Source organism: Urocampus carinirostris, chromosome 8, assembly GCF_059441175.1.
Source record: "Urocampus carinirostris isolate Australia breed hairy pipefish chromosome 8, RoL_Ucar_1.0, whole genome shotgun sequence".
Lineage (NCBI taxonomy): Eukaryota > Metazoa > Chordata > Actinopteri > Syngnathiformes > Syngnathidae > Urocampus > Urocampus carinirostris.
Genome location: NC_142356.1, coordinates 26,926,729 through 26,949,796, shown reverse-complemented (window position 1 = coordinate 26,949,796; position 23,068 = coordinate 26,926,729). Strand labels below are relative to the sequence as shown.

At 38.6% G+C, this 23,068-nt stretch overlaps 3 protein-coding genes across 3 annotated transcripts; 2 read left to right on the top strand and 1 right to left on the bottom strand.

The window, feature by feature from the left end:
- The first annotated feature begins 924 nt into the window (after positions 1 to 924).
- On the top strand, positions 925 to 9,604 carry stx10 (syntaxin 10). Its single transcript, XM_088342169.1, has 9 exons — positions 925 to 1,012; positions 3,565 to 3,640; positions 3,975 to 4,068; positions 4,759 to 4,853; positions 4,936 to 4,998; positions 5,063 to 5,164; positions 5,622 to 5,728; positions 7,820 to 7,914; positions 7,987 to 9,604. The coding sequence occupies exons 1-9, from the start codon at positions 978 to 980 to the stop codon at positions 8,061 to 8,063; spliced, it is 744 nt and encodes a 247-aa protein (XP_088198295.1). The 5' UTR covers positions 925 to 977; the 3' UTR covers positions 8,064 to 9,604.
- wdr83os (WD repeat domain 83 opposite strand) lies at positions 9,438 to 15,171 on the bottom strand. Its single transcript, XM_088342170.1, has 4 exons — positions 14,993 to 15,171; positions 14,711 to 14,816; positions 14,462 to 14,559; positions 9,438 to 12,090 (listed from the first exon to the last, which is right to left on the bottom strand). Exons 1-4 carry the CDS (start codon positions 15,040 to 15,042, stop codon positions 12,024 to 12,026), a joined length of 321 nt encoding a protein of 106 aa, XP_088198296.1. The 5' UTR covers positions 15,043 to 15,171; the 3' UTR covers positions 9,438 to 12,023.
- Positions 15,172 to 15,246: 75 nt separating this feature from the next.
- Positions 15,247 to 22,456, top strand: wdr83 (WD repeat domain containing 83). The gene is made up of 10 exons (XM_088342168.1): positions 15,247 to 15,500; positions 16,958 to 17,072; positions 17,143 to 17,263; positions 17,346 to 17,451; positions 17,524 to 17,572; positions 18,936 to 19,062; positions 19,142 to 19,209; positions 19,291 to 19,399; positions 19,468 to 19,582; positions 22,125 to 22,456. The coding sequence occupies exons 2-10, from the start codon at positions 16,970 to 16,972 to the stop codon at positions 22,293 to 22,295; spliced, it is 969 nt and encodes a 322-aa protein (XP_088198294.1). The 5' UTR covers positions 15,247 to 15,500; positions 16,958 to 16,969; the 3' UTR covers positions 22,296 to 22,456.
- Positions 22,457 to 23,068: the final 612 nt, after the last annotated feature.

The following is a 23,068-nucleotide window of genomic DNA, read 5'->3' as shown; positions in this document are numbered from 1 at the left end:
GCTGGAGCCCATTCCAGCTATCTTCGTTAGTGGGCAGGGGACACCCTGAACTAGTTGCCAGCCAATCGCAGGGCACACGGGGACGGACAACTTGCTCGCTCATTCACACCTAGGGACAATTTGGACCGGCCAATCCACCTGAAAAGGCATGTCTTTGGAATGTGGGAGGAAACCGGAGTGCCCAGAGAAAACCCACGCAAGCACGGGGAGAACATACAAACTCCGCACAGTAAGTCCGGTAGCTGGATTTAAACCAACACAGAAGGTTCCCAAGACCTTAGAACTGTGCCGCACACGCGCTAACCACTGCGCTGCCGTGCTGCAGTAGAAGTATCATTATTATTGTTATCATTGTATATATTTTCTCACTTTTTCATGGTATTTTCTTATCTGTATTGTTTGTTATTATACTTTGTAACCCTTTCCCCCCATTTTTCTGTTTTGTTTTACTCAATATTGACTAGGCAGGAGCAGCGAGATGAAGAGCGGGCCTGTAAATTCTCACAGAGCAGGATGGAAAGGTAAGGAAGGAATGGGAGGTGGGAAGGAAACAGTTTTACGACAGGAAGGACGGAAGGATGGCAGTGGGGCGAGGACGTGTACATTTATTTTTGTTTTTGTGAGGGGGGGAGGGGCGGGGCACAAATTAGAGGGCGGGACAACTCCACCAATGGCTACGTCCTCGTCTGCCTGCCTGTCTGTCTTACCAGGCGTTGCCTTCAGGGACAAAATGCAGTTTTACTTCAAACTGGTTGTCATGGTGAATCACACATAAACCTTCCAAAGAACCTAGTCTTCTTCAAGAAATATACACATACAAATACATAATCATACATAAAATGTCATATTATACCTACAGATATCCAGATGAAAGTACAAAAAAAGAAAAAAAAGGAAATTATGACTAAAACGCCTCATCGTGTTTAGCCAGTGCGCATGCGCGTCAAAGTGACGCACCCGGAAGGAAAAAAAGCATCATGTCGCTAGAAGACCCGTTTTTCGTCGTGAAAGGGTAAGAAAACACATTAAAACTGCGTTTAAAGATGATTAAAGTACATATACAGTCTACATGTTATTTAGTGAACCACCTGGGGGAGTGAAAGTAAAGTTTACCTCACCGTAGCTAGCCGAACTCCTTGTGTGGAGGACTAGCATTTAGGTGTTATCATCAATTCCTTGCAGAGATTCGTTCGGTGCGAGTTTTTGTGTGTGTGTGTGTTTACATTGGGCAAACAAAGTCACTTCTGGACGCACATTTGCTATCTTATTTGCAGACCTTTGGCACACTTTCGTGTTGTGATGGGAGACTGAGAAGTGGCTAAGTTAGCTTTCATTTTAGTTTGGATACATAAAACTTAGATATGTCAGTGCTAAAACTAAGATAAGCGTACATCCTTTTTTTGTAGTAGGTATCAGGTAACACGTCCCTATCTTAGAAGCTCGCTAGCGACAAGTGTCTTAAATCAGCTTTAAGATTCATTAACATTTTAATCTCATATCAATTTTTCCTCATTTCTTGATTGCTTTGTTAAGTGCATCATACATGACAATATGTTTTTTTTTTACATTTTTGTTGTGGGTCTCTGGGCCTTTTTTTATGCCAGTATACCCATCAATTTCAAATAATGTCCAAATGAACCTTAATGGATGGAAATAAATGAATCCAACTCCAGTTACTTTGTGAGTGGTGCTGGATTTGGTGACATCAAGTGGACATATTAAAAAAAGCAGCTCACTTTTTTTTCTCTTGTGCTTCATTCACTACTGTTGCCTTGCAGGCCGTAGTAAAAGCCCTGGCGCGCCTGATGCGTCTCGTGGGTCATACGTTTGACACCCCTGGATTATGCCCTCTGCGCATAATAATAAGAATAATTGTTTGTATAATGTATATATATATATATATATATATATAATATATCAAGTCATGTTTATTTGTATAGCCCTTTATCACAAAGAGTCTCAAAGGTGCTGCGCAGACCACAGATTATTGCAAACCACAGACTGTTATTACACCATGCCCTGATCTAAAACCCACATGAGGGCAAGGAAAAACTCAAAAACCTCAACATGAGAAAAATGAAGAAACCTTGAGAAGGGACTGTATGTCTCTCTTGACATCTTTGTACTTATTTCTATACTTCAAGTTACTTAGGAAGCCCAATGACTACAAAAGTAATAAATAATACTACAACAGTAACAGTACTAAACAATTTCTCAAATAGAGTGCTTTCAACAAGAACCCAATATATTATTTTGCCTTAATTGTAAGCGTTTCAAAACCAATTTGATGAAACTAATCTTTTTAAAAACAGAAATCATAAATATACTATGTAGATGTGTGCATGTATATTTACTCATACATCAAAATATTTACATGTACATTGTGTGTGTGTATATATATATATATATATATATATATATATATATATATATATATATATATATATATATATATATATATATATATATAAAATTGTGTTTTGTTGCCTATTGCTTAGGGGTATTACAACAAATATGCTAAAATAATAATAATTATATTAATAACATGCGACATAGTGATAGGGTTGGTTTTGACCAATAGATATATACTTCAAGAACAAAGCTAGCAACTCGTTTTTAGCACTACAACTTTAACAAAAATATACAATGAAAAGCACCAAAGGTCCAAATAGAAAATATGAATTTCCAAGACCAGACAACCAACAGCCAAGAAGGAACAAGATTGATAACTCGGTAAATCAAATAAACAAAATTCTCAGTGTGGAAGAACTTGCACGTCAAGTCATATTCATTTGTATAGCCCTTAGTCTCAAAAAGTTTCAAAGGGCTGCACAGACCACCATTGCACTATCCCCTGATCTGAAACCTACATGAGGGCAAGGAAAAAACCTCAGGATCAGGAAAATGAAGAAACCTAGAGATAGGGCCGCTTATGAGGTATTCCTACTGCCGGGAAGACCCGGCTGCAATGGATTTTGTAAGGACTGGATAAGCAGTCCAAAAATAAGGATCGATAAATACTGACAATAGATCCTCGGTCACTATTTTGTTCTGAAATTTTAAGTAGACCCGTTATGTGGCTTTCATATATTTGTTAAAAAACAAACTATAGCAGAACTCTCCAACCTATTTATAGCTTAGAGCTACTTTTTGTTGCTAATTACCATCTAGAACCTGCTGCATCGGTCAAGAATCTGGAACAGGAAGCTGTCAACTGGACAGAAATATTACTTCCAGTTGATGCACAAAGTGTCCAGTCCACGTATGATTATATATTTTTTTGTGTAGCTAGCTGTTGATTATATTGTTTTTATAGCTGGGTCAAAACTAACCCTAACAATACAAATGTAACAATTTCAATTAGAGCATTTTTCTTTCTTGATTTTCTCAAAACAGTTATGACAAATTTAAAAAGTCTTGATGTATAGATACCGTATGTAGTTTTGTTATGCATTTAAACCCAAAACGGGTTGTTGGCGACCCTATACAAGAAGGTGGTTAATAAAGTTTCTGTTTATGATTGCGTGCGTGCGTGCGTGCTTGTTTGTGCTCTTGTGAATACAGGGAAGTGCAGAAGGCCACTGCACGCGCAAGAAGCCTGTTTGACAGGTGGGAGGAACTTCTGCAGGATGGAACTCAGGTGACCTCCTTAGTGTTCAGCAAACATGACATAAACGTTCTTAATATTTTCCCATATATATACACAGTATACAAGCAATATGTGTTGCATTCCTGAAAAGGTTTATAAAAGATCTTTATATATTATTTTCGTTCAATACGACTCTTTCAACATTTTGGGTTCCCAACCTCTGTTCTACGCCGAAAGTTAGTCAATGACCTGCCAACACTATTTAAAATGGTTTAAAGAAACAAACTAAAATGTTGAAAGTTATCCATTCAAAGATCTGATGTCTTTGTAACCATGGAATTATTTCTTATCAATAAAATGTTTGTATGCTATATGATTTGTTCAGGTGAGTCGAGACGAATTGGACTGGAGCACCAATGAACTACGCAACTGCTTGCGGGCCATCGACTGGGACCTAGAGGACCTAAGCGAGACCATCAGTATCCTCTATAACCGGAATCATGTGTCTTGTTTGCAAAACAAACACAACCTTTGTTCTATTCCAGGAATGAATCATCCCCCTAAAGCGTATGTCAATAGTTGAAGTCATTCCCAGCTCAGAAAAGGAAATGGGAAAATGGCAGAACGATTAAAATTTTAAGGAAAATGGCTCTATTGCAAGGCAAGGTTTGAACAAAAAAGACCTAAATTTGCACGAATATTTAATAAATAATGAGAAAATAACACTTTCTTGGGGGGAAAAAATCTGATTTTATGAGATTTCAATTGCTGTTTCCATGGCATGCTGTGTTGTTAAAAATGTAAGTGAGGGTTCGCAACAGTCCTTGTTTTCCAAGAAAAAAGTTGTTAGTTTGAAGCTCTTGAAGTAACTTTTAAAATAAACAGCAAATGTCCACCTAAAATACTTTAGGAGAAAAACATTTATATTATAGGAAAAAAATCACAAGGAAAAAAATTCCAAATAATAAAATAGTGATACAACTTACCATGCAAAAAAGTATGAAAATCATCTTGCTATGTTATTTGTCAGATATAAAATCGTTTAAAATAGTCTGTTATCGAGTTGTAGTTCAGTAATAACTTGTCACCAAACCTACCTGTTGATGGTTGCCATGTGAACAGCAACCACATTTTTTCACATTGGTTCACTTCCTAAGCATGCGGTGCAGGCATTGTAGAATCCAACCCGGGAAAATTTCGCTTAGGGAATGAGGAGCTTCAGGAGCGAAGGGACTTTGTTGAGAGGACTAGAAAATCTGTGCAGGTAATAACATCATTCACAGAACATATCCAAACATATGTGATGATGATTTATTCATACGGATTGTTTCCCTGCTTGTGAGCAGGAGATGAAAGATCAATTGTCAAGTCCATCAGCAGTGGCCAAGGCAGAGAGAAAAAACAAGCAGGTTTGGCACATAGGAAAGACTCCAGATGACATCATTATGATGAATGAAAAAAAGTTTGTTTTAGGCGTTGTTAAGTTCACCAGCACCAGACCGTTCAACGCAACTGGATGCCCACTTGGTGTCGGCCAATTCCAGATACATTCAAGAGCACCAGGAACAACAGCAGGTAACTCGTGCAAATGCAACAACACAGAAATTATCATTAAAGAAATGCAAGACATATCAGAAATGTCATTGTATTGGAATTGGAGTTGCTCACTAAAACATTGGAAATAAAATCATTACGTCTACAACAAAATCAAAGTATTTGAGGCTAAAATGGAAAACAGTGACGTCAATTTTGCAAGGAAATTTCACGTTCTGGGGCAGTTTTGCAAAAAATGTTTTTAATGTTTCCAAGACTAAATGCATCATTTGTTATTTCATAAGAAATACAAAGTAAATGTAGACGAGTGTTCATTCTTGCCACCTTTTTTTAATGATGACATCAACTTTCAAAAATGGTTTTATGAGAAAAAAACCTAACTTGTTTTCTACAATCGTTGCTCTATTATTAGGTAATCATATTTGATTGAGTCATGCTGTGAAACTGCATCTGAGGTATGCGGGTCGTTTGTTTGCAGCTGATCATGCAGGAGCAGGATGATCATTTGGAGCTTGTGTCCGGAAGCATCCGGGTCCTCAAGGACATGTCGGGACGCATCGGTGACGAGCTCGACGAGCAAGCCGTGTGAGTTCAGCTCTCACCTCTGCTGTAAACTTAACACTCCTCAATCTTCATCAGGCTTTTTTTTCTTTCCTCCGGGCCCCAAGGCATCAAACAACTTAATGACTCCTAGCTTTTTTCTGTTATTTTTGTCCACTACGTAATGTAATGTTCAAGGAGTTGGAAGGAATTTGGAACTTGTTTACTTGCGGTTGCCACCTCTGGTTTGTCATCATTACATTCCCTGTCAAGCTTGTTCATGCGCGCATGTATTTAAATCATCAGAGGTAATGACACCAAGACACAACAAAAGCTTGAAAGCTCATGTAAAAATTTACTTACATATCCCATGTGCATTTATTGGATATCTCATCCCGAAAAATAAGGTGCTTGCTATTCTTGTTATGAAATTAATCCCCAATGTTAACAAAATAAAAAGACAAAAGGAAATGGCACAAAACGCTGTACAGTATTGAGCTTTTGTTGCTGTTTGGGCTCAACACTCGAATAACTGTCTTTTTGCCTCGTTTAGACCGCGTTGTGGTTATTTCCCTTCCATTTTCTCCGGTGTTCGGGTGGTGTGATTACAGTTCAAATACCGTAAATTCCAGACTATAGAGCGCACCTGATTATAAGCCGCACCCACCACATTTTAAGAGGAAAACCGATTTTGTACTTACACAAGCCGCACCTGTATATAAACCGCGTGCGCCCACACTAAAAAAATGTAACACAAACACAAAATTAACCCAAACCCGAGTTTGTCCCGCGATTGAAACTGAATGTCCTTCATAAAAGTGCACAGTCCAAAAATCGCAGCCGGCACAATGAGCGGAAAATTATACCGGTACTTAAGGTTTGATGCAGACCTGCAGAGTCCGGGTCCCGTTGAAAGTAATCCAAGGAAAAAAGTGTATATTTCCAAAGGTAAGAGTGGGAAAAATATATATCCACTATTGTCCGCCGCGTCCACAAACACTCACCTTTACCCCACTTCCCATCACCCCGCGTTTGTTTCGCCCCTTCTTTTTTATTCGCCCATGCAAAACATATCAGAATAAGTGTCTGAAATAAATACGTTACAAAAATATACAGTTGCAAATACATATCATACATTGTTACACATATTTATAAAGAAAGACGGTACACTGAGAGAGTTTTCAAAGCTTTAATAATAATAATGTAACTTTCATCCCAAACGGTGCCGGTGACAGGGCAGTTAATGGTAGCAACACACTAGCAACACGCTCACAACACAGTAAACGGGTCTGTTAAAAAAACATACCGTACTTGTAAAAATCACGGTAAACCGTCCTCATCTTCCTCCTTGGAACTGAAACCATCAAAGTCGTCTTCCTCGGTGTCGGAAAGAATATAGACGTCGTCCTACGCTCCCTTATTCCAAAACACGCTAGCAACACGCTCGCTCCTTCTTTATCGGACTGCTCTATTGCTTTTAGCTTGAAAGCTGCGTCATGTGCCTTTCTTTTTGCAATTTGCATGATGAGGGTATGTTTACGCTAATTTAATTCATGCACAAGCCAAGAAGTTGCAGTCTTCCTCGGCGCATATATTCCACCGTTCTAAATCTTACCTTTTGTACTCGAGCGCCGCTAGCGGTCGTTAGAAAAATTACATAAATTGGCCACATCACTGAATAAGCCGCAGGGTTGAACGTTTGGGGATATAGTCCGGAATTTACGGTATATCAACTTTTATCAAACGTTTTTATTATATTTCATGGCAAAAAAATCATATTACAATAATAATGATCATTATTGTTTAATTGCCAAGGCCTATTCCTACCTTATTTGTTCCACCCCAAACAGCTCTGCTAAAAGTATGATAAAAGCAGACAGGTGAGGAGGAAAAAAGCCCAAGGGTTTTTGGAAATCAGTTGTGCATTGTTGATACATACTTAAGAGAAAACATTTTTTTCAACTTTTTAAGGACCCCACAAAGGATTCACCCCACCTTTTAACTTTCAACTTTTTTAACGTTTGTTTTTTTTCAAAACTTTTCATGAGCATCAGTCATGTGCAAATCTTCTCTATGGAAAACTAAGTTTGCTGTAAGTCAGTAATATTTTTTTTTTATCCGCACGTCTTCTTTCAGCATGTTGGGGGACTTCACAGACGAGATGGACCAGACGTCGTCGCGTATGGACTCAGTGCTCAAAAAGCTGGAGAAGGTCTCACACATGACCAGCAGTATGTAATAAACACACTCAAACAATTGCAGACACGTACACATATTTCATATCACTTCCTATTGTGGAGCAGGTCGGCGACAATGGTGCGCCATCGCCGTGCTGGTCATTATCATGATTGTCGTCCTCATCCTCTTCTTTGCCCTCTGATGTTGATGACCTGTCAACTCATGATACCCGGCACACCACAAAGGATCGGACATATTTTTTAAACCCTGGACCCAAAGAAGAAAACAAAAACCAGGCTTGTGATGTCCAGCAGCAGTCAAACTGGCGTGCCACTGTCAGGTTGTGATTGCATTCAGCAGGGGGCGCTGTGATTAGACTTTTTGTGGGAAGCAAATATGTAAGATATAAAAACTTTTTATCCAAAAAGTCATATTCGTACAAGGAGAGATATGTTAACATGGTTAAGGAAACAAAACAAAAAAAGACATTAGAAAAATGGTACCAAAACAATTCAAGATTTAATTTTCGACTTATTTCTTCAAGGGACACTGTGTAATATTGTACCGCTAGAGGTCGCTGTTTTGAGCAGTGCCATTGAAAGCACAAGGAAGAATACAAACTTCATAGACTCAAACGCACCAAAATGCACCGTTTTTTTCTCAATTTTGCACAAGGCTATTATGTTATGTAAAATTAATACAAATTTCTTGATTTACTAGTATTTAAAAAAAAAAGATTGTATTTTTTTTTACCACTAGGAGGTGCTAAATAATATACAATGTCCCTTTATATGACAGTTTTGAGAAAATTATCATATTTTCCTGAGTTTAATATGACAAATTATGCAAAAATATTTATAAACGTGAGAAAAAAGGATTAATTCTCGGTAGGAAATAACAAGTCAAAGTATAATAATATTTTGAGAAATTAGTGCATTGGATAATCCTGGTTATGTTATACTTGCAAATAATGGGGTGTGGATAGGGTCAAGTAAATGGTACTTCATGTTTATTGTAAAAAGAACTACTCCCTATAAACTTAAAATTTGGGGCACAAGTGCTTTAATTTTTACCATCACAATGTTTGTTGTATGGTATTGGTCCAGAAAGCCGTAGTAAGTGCGAGGGAATATAACATCTTAAGTCTTGTACATTTTGTTTCAATATGACCATCTAATGTAATGAGAATGAAGTACAAATGACAACTTGATTAGAGTGACTGTGGCCCTTCACTTAGCGTGTTCAAAATCTTTATGAACATGATAGTCTGTGTGGTTACTTTTGAATATATTGGGGAAAAATCAACCTTATGAACTTATACTGATTTGTTTCCCTCCTAAATGCCTTATATCTATTCCTACATTTATTACGTGGCTGGGTTGCCATGATGACAACCGCGGCTGTCGTCAAGCAATCTTAACCAATTGGGCGTTTTGAGGGACTTATTGCCGGGCAGAATTTCTAAAATTAAAGCTTGGCGCTCCCCCTTCTGGGAGTAGTGGATACTGCCGCCTCTTTACGCGTGATTAGCGTCGTAGGAATAATAGAACTTCTACTAATAAAGCAGGACTTCATGTTGTGTAAAAACCATACTTTTTTATTGTACTGAATGTCAGCGAGCATTATGTGCATCAAGCATCAAAATGTATTTGAACGTTTTTTATTATATTTCTGCTGGTGCTGTTTTGACTACAGTATTTGTAATGTTTTAAACGTGGAAAAAAACAAGTAATGTTGTGAGTACGTCATTGTTTCTGGAGCTTTTTTTTAACTTGTAATTTTTCCAAGACCAACTCAAGATGGAAGCCCCACTTTAACTCAACACTGCCTAGTTGAATCCTTTATCCATTATTTGTTCTTCAAAATTCCCATTAAAGCAAAGGTGTGTAATATTTAGCGCCTTATAGTGTTAAAAATCGTTCAAAAATATTGATTTAAATAAACAAAGTTGCATGAACTATCATATAAAAGAGCATTTTTTTCATATTACTCGTAAGATGAGAACTTAATTGTATTAACACGAGCCCCACTTAAAGGGAGCTGGAATGATTTTCAGCCCAATCTTGCCACTACAGATACCCAAAAATTTAGAAAGGCTGGCAAAAAACAAATGGGGGGGAAAACGGTCCAGTTTGCACACTTTTGAGTCTCCGTAGTTTCTATTTTTCCTTGTGCTTTTTAGCACTTGTTTCTGAATTTATTTTACAAAAGAGAAACATGTAGTGGTCAATTGATGCACAATGTCGCTTTAAAACCAGTAACACTGTTAATACAGCCCCGAGCATTGATCTGAAAGCCTGCTCCCTATTAAACACCAGTTAACTGGAGCTTCTTGTACCGTAAATTCCGGACTATAAGCCGCTACTTTTTTCCCCAAACTTTCAACCCTGCGGCTTATTCAGTGATGCGGCCTATTTATGTAATCTTTCTAACGGCCGCCAGCGGCGCTCGAGTACAAAAGGTAAGATTTAGACTGCAACTTTTTAACTTGTGCACAAATTAATGTAGCGTAGCCATATCCTCATCATGCAAATTGCAAAAAGAAAGGCACATGACGCAACTTTCAAGATAAACGCAATCGAGCAGTCCAATATAGAAGGAAACAGAGCTACTGCACGTTAAGTCTACTTTGCGAGCGGCGTGATGCTAGCGTGTTTCTGAATAAGGGAGCACGGCACGATGTCTGTGTGATAAAGTATCTTTCCCATGCTGAAGGAAGACGACTTTGATGACGCCAGTTTTAAGGAGGAAGATGAGGACGGTTTACCGTGATTTCTACAAGTACCATATATTTATTTTAACAGACCCGATCACTGTGTTGCGAGCGTGTTCCTAGTAGCGTTTTGCTACCCTTCACAGGCACGGTTTGGGATGAAAGTTATATTATTATTAAAGCTTTGAAAACTCTCGGTGTACCGTCTTTCTTTGTAAATATGTGTAACCATGTATAATATGTATTTGCAACTGTATATTTTTGTAATGTATTTATTTTAGAAACTTATTCTGATGTTTTGTACGAGCAAATGAGAAAAAAGGGGTGGGGCAAACGCGGGCTGACGGGAAGTGGAGTAAAGGTGGGACGTGTTTGTGAATGCTGCTGACAATAGTGGATATATTTTTCCCACCCTTACCTTGGAAATATACACTTTTTCCCTTGGATTACTTTCAAAAGGCACCCGTACTCTGGAGGTCTGCATTAAATTTTAAGTACCGGTATCATTTTCCGCTCATTTTGCCTGCTGTGTATTTTGGACTGTATCGGGTATGGGTTAATATCGTGTTTGTATTGCATTATTTCAATGTGGGCGCATGCGGATAATATACAGGTGTGGCTTTGTGTGTGTACAAAATCGGTTTTCCTCCCTGAATGTGGTGGGTGCAGCTTAAGATCAGGTGCGCTCTATTGTCCGGAATTTACGGTAATCTAAATGACTTGTCTTATATCTCAAATGTAGCTTTTTAAGACTAGCACAGACCTGAAACACAAATTCAAGATTAAAACCACAATTTAAATGACACCAGAATTGTAAATCTTAGGCTTTGAAACCTTAATCCTTGCATGAAATAAACCAAGTGGAAATCTTAACGGAGTAGTGCCGTGATTGTAAATTTTAGTAATTCAACACACATAAAAGGCTAAGATAACTCTGCTAGTTATTAAGTAATTTACACTATATTTGTCCCAAACTTGTAAACATTAACCTTAGCTCGAAAACGTATTTTCGAACTTCAAACCTTATAAAAGAAAGTTCAAACTCAAGCACATTTGAAACTCCCAAACTTGGCCATAAAACCTCATTTGTAACTTCAAACCTAGCTTCAGTGACAAAACCTTAAACAATCTTAGACTTGTTTACAAACACGTCAACATTTAAATGTTGCTTGATCACAACTTGAATTCAATTACGAACACTAACTTTGAGACGCCAATCTTGGCTCAATAATAAAATAACCGAGCAAATGAGCTATGTACCAGTTTAAGGTATGCTTTTGTATGCACAAACGTTTTTTAACAACATGTTTTTTTATTAATTCGATATCCATAAAGTAGCAAAACATCAAAGAACAAACTAAGTGTTCAAACAAAGTGGCTGGCCATTATTGGTTTGGCTCCAGTAGAGTTAGATGAGCTCTTCCTGACTTGTTGGCTCCACCTTCTTGGTTACCATGGCGGCGACATGGGCTGAGGGTTTTGAAGATAGGACATGACCACAGCCGAGATGGACAACCTGCAAACAAAAAACACAACATTGCCTCACCAAAAGCTGCAACACATCCACGTCTAGTCCAAAAGTGAGGTCATTTAATTTAAAATGTAGGCGGGAACAGTCGTTTGGAGAAATGGGTTCATTGTGAACTTACAGGTAACATTTGGGACCGGTTCAGACCAACCGGTCTGAAATCAGATTAGATGTAAATCTGCTGCCAAAAGGATATCTAGAGTGAAGTGGAAGTATGGTTCCTACAGCTGAAAAAGTAAATGGTCTGCATTTATATAGCACTTTTCAAGTCAATGAAGACCTCCCAAAGCGCTACACACACACACACACACACACACACACACACAAATAGGAAGTCAGCCATGCAAGCTTGCTTATTGGGGGCATTAGGGATGTCTTGCCCAAGGACACTTCGACATATAACACAGAGGAGCAGGGAATCAAACCTGCAACCTCTTGATCCCAGGACGAGCGCTCCACCTCCTGAGCTAATTCAAGGCCTTTTAAGACTTCTTCAATGCCTTTTGAAATCAAATTTAAGACAAAGCCAACAAAAAATAAAACCCACAATGGAAACAAACCAAAAATCACTCCATGAATTAGAGGCAATTTTAAAAAATGTTTCTCGTATTTTTTTTTCTGAATCAGTTTGGTCCAATTGAAAACTTCCCCTCTGAAAAAAACATGGCTCACCAAAATTTTAGAAATGGAAAACAATATAAAAATATGTTTACAGTCCATCATAGATCCTCAGTCAGAACTAACAGATAACTACTAATTAAATGGAACTCAACTGCTACATTGATGAGCATTTTTATCATGAATCATGAAAAAAATGACTTTTACTAAATCTTATTTCAAACAAATGTGAATATTTTGTGTTCCCATTTTTAAGAATTGAAAATTAAATTTAAGACATTTTAATGCCAATTAAGGCCTTATTTTTGGAATAATGAATTTAATGTTTTTAAGACTTTTTAAGGATCCGCGGGAATCTTGGGTAGACTGCTGCGTAAGAGTGAGATAACAGGATGCCGGCTCGCGGGAAACAATGTCATATGCGGTGCCGGGCTGCTATGCACTGTGGTGCAAGACATTGAATTATGAAAAAATGCACATTTTTTGGCCATGATCATAAATACAGGTGGATGTAGGTAAAGCAGTTCGAAACACAAATGCTAGTTGTACTGTTATAATCTGAGATGAAAAAAAATATATAGTTTTGTTAAAGAAAAAAAAAGTTGCATTATTCTTTCCAAAATTATGACATTTATTCCTCTTAAAAATGACCACATTTTGAAAAAATATACGTGAATATATGGTGGGCGGATGAGTGGCTAGTGCTGCTGCCTCACAGATCAGAGGTCTGGGGTTTAAATCCAGCTACCAGCCTCCCTTTGCAGAGTTTACAAGTTCTCCCTGGGTTCTCTAGGCATTACGGTTTCCTACTGCATTCCAATGAAATGCATGGCAGGTTGATTGGTAACTTCACATTGTCCGTAGGTGTGAGTGAGCATGTGAATGCTTGTATGTCTCAGTGTGCCCTGCGAATTGCTGGAAAATGCCCAAAGACGGCTGGAATGGGCTCCGGCACCCGCGGGACCCTACTGTGGATAAACGGTGCAGAAAATGGATAAGTGGATAGATGGACACATGAATATAGGGTGAGCATACGCAGCAAAATTTGTGTAACTTATTTAAAATAAAAAGGAAAATTTGTCTTCATTAAGTGACATTCTCTAGACCTGTAGATCACAAGTTTGGTTGATTCAGATTTTTTTTTTCATACACATCATGCACCTTAAGTATCTCAAAATAGTTTCATCAAAGAATTCTTCACACTGATCAGGTAATTAAAATAAAAATGAAAAGCATGTTGTCATCTCAGCACAAAGTTGCAACAAGCAAATAATAATAGACCAATGAGCAGGGAAATTAAATTGATGGGAGAATACAGTTTTTTTACAGTTGGGCGGCAGTAGCTCAGGAGGTAGAGCACTCGTCTTGGGATCAAGGGATCCCAGTTCGAATCCCGGCTCGTCCGTGTTACATGTCGAAGTGTCCTTGGGTAAGACACTGAACCCTTAATACCCTCAATAAGCAGGTTAGCGTCTTACATGGCTGCAATAACAAGGCCGCTATTGGGAAATGTGAAGCACAATGTAAAGCGCTTTGGGAAGTCATTGACTTGAAAAGCGCTATATAAAATGCAGATCATTTCATTTTAAGCCACCCGACAAAAGAATCACGTACACAGAGTTCTAAATGTTTCAGCTGGAATCTTTTTACACTGCATCTTGGTGCAATTGACCTTTTACCGCGACCCTACTGCGGATAAGCGGCGCAAATAATGGATGGATGGATGATTGTGTGGCCTCACATGAAGCTGCTCATCATCTGTTTGGTGTCCTCTGAGCTTCTGGAGTTAGCAAAACTGATGAAGGAGCAGTAGACGGCAATCCAAGCGCACCACTTCAGCTGATACATAAACACAAACAACAACAGTACTGTAGTGTTATATGAGCTAACGTTTTAAGTAATAGTTCTGAATTTTGAAGGTGTGTGTGTGACTGAATCCATGAGTAATGTGCAAGTGTATGTTCATTAATGTATTTTCTGAGTGTCTTACCTTGAGCATAAGCCCACACATGCTGAAGATCATCCCCAGCAGATTCATGTAGTCAGGGGTGGGATCCTCCAGGGTGGGATTGGTCTCAGTGGTGGGGGGCTTATATCTGCAATTGGATTTAGCGCGTCATCATTCATTTCTTGGAGCGTTTATGGTCCATTTGATTTTTAAAATATATCAGTTGTCAGCACTAATCGCTCGAGGGCGACCTTAGTTAGCTGCAGTTAGCATTTCTACAACCAGGCAAACGGCGACAACAGTTAATACCCAAGAAACACTCACCGAAGTATTTTGTTTTGCCTCCTCGGGTCTGTCATGTTGTTGAAGGACATTATAAATACAATTATTTTATCTTTTTAATCTAAGGGGAAATGTTTTAAGACACTTGTCGGCTACAGAAAGGAAGGTCTTGCATGATTAACTAAGTTGTTTTCTCCCCTTCAAAGTAAAGAACTATACTCCTACCACAATGTAAATTTGGAGGATAAGAAAAGTACACCCTTTATTTTGAAGAGTTCATATGGTCCCACAAAGCATTGCGTACAGGAAAGTACGTGTAGTATCCACTCACGATCACGGAAGTGAAGGTTTGGTTGCTAAACTGTTGTGCAGCATATGATAATTGTACTAATGTTTAAATGTCAGAAGTTAAAGCAATGTTAATGAAAGCAACTTTACGCGACCACGTTTGTTTTCAACATTTTTTCTGATTATCCACGGGCTCCTTTCCAATTCAAGGAGATACATGTTACAGTGAATCAGCTTAGAGATTCTTTTCACAGGGCTTCAAGTAAGTATAATATGAATTGTCTTTATAGTCATTTCTTACATCGTAGTGAACACTATTTTCAACGTTATTAGACATTGCACTCCAGGATAAAACGTAACAAGGACAAAAAGGGAAAGAAGATATACATGTGCAAAAGTATTTAAAAGATGCTTGGAGACTTGCCTAAATTGCAAGTACGTCCCAAATCAAGTCATGTTTATTTGTATAGCCCTTGATCACAAGAAGTCTCGAAGGGCTGCACAGACCACCGATTATTGCAAACCACTGACTATTACTACACCACCCCCTGATCTAAAACTTCATGAAGGAAAGGAAAAACTCTAAAACCTCAACATGAGGAAAATGGAAAAACCTTGAAAAGGTCCGCACATTTTCTCTCTCTATTTCTCGATTGATTTTTTTTTTCCTGTCCTGCTCTTTCAATTAATTTTATCAGCCCCTCAGCCAGCTTTCTCGCTTATTCTTTTCTCTCTTCCTTTGTCTTTGTCTTTTTTCCTGTCTTCCTCATTTTTTGCTTGTCTTTTGCTCACTCACTCTTTCCTTTTCTCTTTTTCTCCACCTCCATTTGTAACAGTCTCCCCTCTTCCAATAGATTTTACAGTAAAAGTAAAATTCCTGCTTCGTTTAAACCTCCGACTTGGGTCATCATTTGGTAATTTGGAAGCATTGTTTCATTCGATACTTTACTGTCATATAAAAAACTATAACCGAGGCTTTCCTGGTGTATTGTTTAATGGTTTATTCTATCTTAAAAAACACATAAATATGATGAGATGTTCTCAAATAATTGGCTGCATTAAAATACTCTTCTTCATAAAATTGTGACTTTGGTTTTACTTTATTTTTGTTTTTTTCCTGTCAAGTCACATTTATTAGTATAAAAAAAGCCTCAAAAGACTTCAGATAACACCTTAACAACATACCCTGATCTGAAACCCGCATGATGGCAGGTAAAAACTCCTAAAACTTAAGAAAGAGGAAAATTAAGAGACTTTGAAAAGGGTTCGCACATGAGGTATGACCAGGCAACAATGGATGTTGCAAAGGTCTCAACATACAATACCCACTTTAACATCAACATTATCCTCCATGCATAAAGTCCAGTTGACAGTAACGAAGAGGTTCCCGTCTCAAAATCTCGACCGATGCAGCAGGTTTTATAGAATACAGGTGCCGGCCTGATGGCTCAGAACACATGTACACTGCACAATCCAGGCTCATCTTTATCCACTCAGGACAAGAAAACGAATAAACATGTTTTATATTTACTTAAAAACCCGGAAATATTTATTAAATCAGTTTTCTGAAAATAATTTTACACAATTCTTCTCAAACGCAACCATCAACTTCATTCTTTGCAAATGTAAGAAAGCGAATGTGGGTTATATTCTACCTAAACTCTACCCTTAATAAGGCACTGCAATTAAACTGTCTGTTTTTGCTTTTTCTCCTATGAGGTTGAAGGCACCATGTCGTTCCCTCTTCCCAAACCTCAGACCCCTCAACTTCCTCAACATCTTCTCCACACCATTGACTGTAAACAAGGAGCTGTTAGAGCAGTGCGCTTCAATGGTAACAATAAAATAATTGTTTTTGTCGCTATTCCAGCATCATTTTATTACATTTGTTTATTTGCGGTCAGTGGATGGTCAGTACCTGATCTCGTGCGGTGGAGACAAGTCTATGAAGCTGTGGAGCGGAAGCCGAGGAACTTTGTTGAAGACATACAGTGGTCATGGATACGAAGTGCTGGATGCTGACGCGTGAGAAATGACATCAAAAGAAAAACAATGTCTCAGCGGAAGATTGTTAATGTTAATCTGGACCTTTTCTTGTTGTTTGCAGGTCGTTCGACAACAGCAACATTTGTTCGTGTAGTTCTGACAAGACGGTGATCCTGTGGGACGTGGCCACAGGGCAGGTGGCACGAAAACTTCGGGGGCATGCCGCGGTCTGTCTGTAGTGTTCTTCCAATGTCTTTATTTTGACTCCCTTGACCTTTTTTTCCCGATTCTTTTTGCAGAAAGTCAACTGTGTGCAGTTCAACGAGGAGGCCACTGTAATACTTTCAGGTGAGCCATTCTAAACAATGACATTGGAGATCATTTCTTCCTCATGCCATGAGGCTCTTTACCTCCACCCGGGGGAGTAAAAGCCCACATTAAACCACACCCCCACATTGCATATTACCCTATTTTTATTACAGTATTTATTTTATGTAGCACTATTTAAATACTCTATAACAACACGATTTAATTTATGTATTATATTCCTTTTACTTTATTATTGTTTTATTTTCAACACAAGGATACTGCTGGAAGTGAAGTGTGAATTTCCCTACGAGGATGAATAAAGTATCTATCTATCTATCTATTGATATGTTACAGCACCAGTGGTGAGAATATTTCAGTTACCCCACCCCCCAGGGTCACTGACACCAAAATTACCGCATATCCTCACATAGAGGCCCACCCCCTAAAGCTGCCTTAAAATCGCCACATAATAAAAGAACAAAAATAAAAAGGGGAACACCTACCCGTGGAAGCAATGAAGTCTTCCTATTTCTTAGCTTGTGCAATCATCAGAGCTTGCAAACGAACACTTAGCTGAGACACTCCATAGCCATTTTATGTTTAAGCTTTAAACCACTCAAAGATCTCCTCCTCCATTTCTTGGTATTGTCCATGTTTATATCACCTTTTAGCACGTCTGGCCTTTAGTGCAATATCCAGTTATTTATCTCTTCTCCATCTAAACCAAACGGTATTGCTGCATCCAGGCTGCTTGTTTCTTTAGCTGCCTTTATCACTTTTAACTAGAAATCAGCAGTATTGGACAGATGTTTTCTTCTTCTCTCCAGGCATAGTGTATTGCAAAAATAATTTTACAACAAAACATCAGGACACCTTAATGTAAATTATGTTCTCATGTTTGCTTAATTGGTTCCCTGGTGGTTTGTTGTTCATGCTTAAGCCAAGCCCCGGTCCCTGTGCACCACCTACCAATTACTTCTGGTCACACACTACTTAATATGCATATACAAGTTTCATAGTTCTAAATTCGGCTGAGATTTATTTACTGAAGGGAGAATATTTCCATTAGGAGAAATTCAACACTGTTATACTCTGCTTAAGACAGCGACGCCATAACTGTGTTCAGTTTTACTTGTGGTTAAATATAAAAAAACACCTCACAGTGCTTGTAGCTGGTGGATCGGGGGCTGTATGTGACAATGTGAGTGATGCGGGCATATTTTTATTGATTAGGGGATACTTGAATTCATAATCTGCATGAAATAGCTGAACTTAAACTGTAAGGCACCATTTAGTAATGCTATTAGTTACAAAATCTTATTAACAATGCGTTACATTACCGTACTCATTACTAAGAAAGTCCTAACACTGCTCGTTAATCAGAATATCCTATCTGGTACAGGCTCATTGGATGGGACGGTGCGCTGTTGGGACACAAGGTCCCGAAATAGCGAACCCCTCCAAGTCCTGGATGAGGCCCGAGACAGCGTCAGTAGCATAAAAGTGTCCAAGCATGAGCTGCTCACCGGGTTGGTCCCCTTGCACTTCTCACTTAATTAGACCGCCATTCAATGACAATTGTTGACATTTTTACTGTTGTGTTCATAGGTCTGTGGATGGCCGGGTGAGACGTTATGACCTGAGGATGGGAGAGCTTCAGGTGGACTTCCTTAACAGTTGGTCATCTTTACATTGTTTGGTGTTGATGTTCTAAATGGCTGCTTGTGTCACTTTGCCCATGCGTGTGTTTTGTCCAGGTCCCATCACATGCGTATGCTTCACTCAGGATGGCCAGTGCACGCTCAGCTCCAGTTTGGACTCCACTGTGAGACTACTGGATAAGAAAACAGGAGAAATGCTAGGAGAGTGAGTGGAATCCATTTTACAAACAGACTCAATGAGGACAGTCTCTTTGAGTATTGTTTGTGCGGCAGGTACACTGGACACAAGATGAAAGGCTACAAGCTGGAATGCTGTCTGTCCTGCAAAGATACTCACGTACTCAGCTGCTCTGAAGACGGCCATGTCTATATCTGGGACCTGGTGGAGGTTAGTAATAACAAAACAGTACCTAACAGAAACTTGATGGAAGTAAAGCTTAGTTTGAACTTTAATTTTTTCTAAAGTTGTTACAATCACACGAACACTATTAACTCAGGATGCAAATGGACAGGAATGTCCAGATGTGTCTAAACATATCATAAACATTCAAGAAGATATGTCTTAACCAGTCAACAAGCAAATTTAAATAACTCATTAGCCAGTGATCATGGTAATAAACCCACATTAAAAAAAGAAAATGGCAGCCAGTGAACATAATCGAAAAAACACAGTAACAAAAGTAGCACATATGTTTCATACCAACTCAAACAGAACATAAATAGCACCATTAGGAGACAATTGTACTTACTTTTGAATTATTTCCCATCTTGGTATATATAATTGACCAAATTTGTAGTAAAATGAGAAATTGTACTACAAATATGCCACCCATCCATTATCTGCACCGCTTATCCTCACTAGGGTCGCGGGGGTGCTTAAGCCCATCTCAGCTACCTTCGGGCAGTGAGGAGGGGACACCCTGAACTGGTTGCCAGCCAGTTGCAGGGCAAACAGAAACAGACAACTCACTCGCTCATTCACACCTAGGGACCGTTGGGACCGGCCAATTAACCTCACATGCATGTTTTTTGGTATGTGGGAGGAAACCGGAGTGCCCGGAGGAAACACTTGCAAGCACGAGGAGAACATGCAAACTCCACACAGGAAGGTTCGCCTTCAAATATGCAAAACAATTTATCAGCTCAAGAAGAATGTTTCTTTTTTCATACAATAAATACAAAATATTCAGAATTATCTGCCTTTTAACAATACCTCACAGAATTTTTATTTTGTTAAATTTATAATGTGGAACATTTTCTGCCAATGGAACATCAAATGGGGGGAAGGGGCAGTGTTCTCACAACTGTGCTAGTAACCCCAATATACATCAAACTGTTGCACTAGAAAATCATTCTACAAAAAAATGTAATTAGCAATAATGCTATTGCGGCAGTAGCTCAGGAGGTAGAGCGATCGTTTTAGGATTAAGGGATCCCAGTTCGAATCCCGGCTTGTCCGTGTTACATTTCGAAGTGTCCTTGGGTAAGACACTGAACCCCCAATAAGCGCTTTGGGAAGTCATTGACTTAAAAAGCGCTATATAAATGCAGATCATTTCATTTCATGTCAAACCAGTGATCGCTCAAAAGCATATTAGTAAAACTCAACATGTAACACTTAAGCCTTTTAACTACTGACGCTGCCCTACTTACGATCGTTCGTAAGTTGAATTTGTTCGTAAGTTGCTTCAGTGCTATATTTTGTATGGAATTTTATGTTTAAGGTTTATATAAGTATGTTTAAGGGTTGTATAAGTAGCCTGTATTGTTTCGAAACTGAAAAATAAATGCTTAATCAAATAATATGCTCTATAACCTTACAAAGCAGGCTGAATGATAAAAAACTGAAAAACATAGCTACACATTAGGCATTGACATTCTTTGGTCTGTGAATCCCTTTGGGACTCTTTTTGATTAAGGGCTATACAAATAAACAGGACTTGGCTGGCAAGATAAATAAAGTTAAATTTAACTTACTTTTGGAAGAGTTAGGCAACGACTTGACTTGTTCCTCAGTGGTAAAAAGTGGACGAAAAATAAGCGATCCAAAACTTTCCTCAACCGCATTAAGCTTTCTTATTCCACTTTTATTTGAAAGAAATGGCTCGCCTCTTCTTTACACCAACCATATTGAATGGATGCGCAAGATATTAAACGGTAAATATGTCAAAGTTCTTAGCGTGCTAGAAATGCACTGTAGTGTGCGTATACACACAAACTAGGAAGTAGAAGTCGGATTTCTTCTTCGGGGTGGATGCTGGGTGAACTCTCACAGCGCCACATGCCAGTAGTGGCGGAAATAAGCACTACAGTAATGTCCTGTACTCGGAATAAAGTGCACACAATACAAAATCTAACTTAAAGAAATATCCGGTTATTTTTTGTCATTCCAAAAAAAAATGTTCGTATCTACAGTTTTGCGTAAGTCGAATGTTCGTAAGTAGGGAAGCGTCTGTACTGGTTAGATTAGGCCTAAAAAAAAAAATCAGGCCAGGCCCGGCCCAGCCCAACAAATTAGCTTGATTCAAGGGACAAAGCTAGGAGCAAACCAAATTTTCATATTTTCTTTGTGAGGAATCGAGACGAGGGTGATTTTGGACAACTGCGTCGAAATTTGGGGTGGGCCTGGTTTGACCTCTGGGCCTAAGATCTTACCTCTACTTTGAACATACGAAATCAGACCTTAGGTTAGCCACAAAGATGCTAAAAAAAACGTCTGGGATTCCTACCGAAGTACGCTCATGAACTCGGATTGTGATTGAATATACAAGTCATTTTAATCATTACCAAGTGATGATGCTTTTTAAAGGTCAAACAGTAAGCCAAACACTATTTTAGCGAGTACATGTCTTCAAAAGATTGGATAGTTATCTAGTAAACGTGTTGACTTGGATTGCCTTTTTCTGGTTCTGTGCGTTTGTGTATATCAGGGTTGTTTGTCGTTGAAACTCCCCGTGGGGAAAGCAGTGGTCCAGTCTTTGTCCTTCCACCCCACGCAACCGCGTCTTCTGACTGCCAGTGAGGGCCAAGTCAAAGTGTGGGCGGCCGAACAGGAAGACCTCGAGGAAAGCAATGAGGAAAATAGTGACATGGCAACATGATCTACTGTTACAACACATCTGGAGACGAACATTTGGATATATTTTTAATGAACTTTTAACAAAGAAAAGAAGACTTGAAGAAAGCTCGGGACCTTTTCATTTGATTGGATCTTTTTGGACTATTTTACTCAAAATAAATCTGGTACAATACCAGCCCTCCATTTTGTCTATGCATTGTCAAGTCATCCACCAACCAGATTAAGAAAACATGTTTTTGTTTTTTGAATTTAAAAAGTGAATTTCCTTAACTCCACATGTATGCTGTGGCAATACTTATTTTAAAGTGCTAATGAAGCACATGCAAAAAAACATGAATGACAATGACTAAAACCTGGTAATAACATAGTAACAACATGCTGTTTTAGAAATGTTTATCAAAATGGACAAATGGATAACAAAAAGTATCTCAGCTTTAAAATAGTTGGTGACCCCTGGTCTACTGTAATAGGGAAGATTACAAACTCCAGAGACTCAAAGTAAACAAAACACACCATTTGTGTTCAATGCTTTGTTTTTTTTAACCAGCCTTTTGTTGTTGCAACATTCATTGCAGACTGGTGATTTTGGAAGGGGATTACCTCATGTGCAGTCCCTTCAATGTTTTCATTTTCCTCATGTTGAGGTTTTTCAGTTTTTCCTTGCCCTCAAGTAGGTTTTAGATCAGGGGATGGTGTAATAACAGTCAGTAGTTCGCAATCATCTGGTCTGTGCAGCCCTTTGAAGAGTCCTTGCGATTAAGGGCTATACAAAGAAACATGACTTTTTGGGAACCT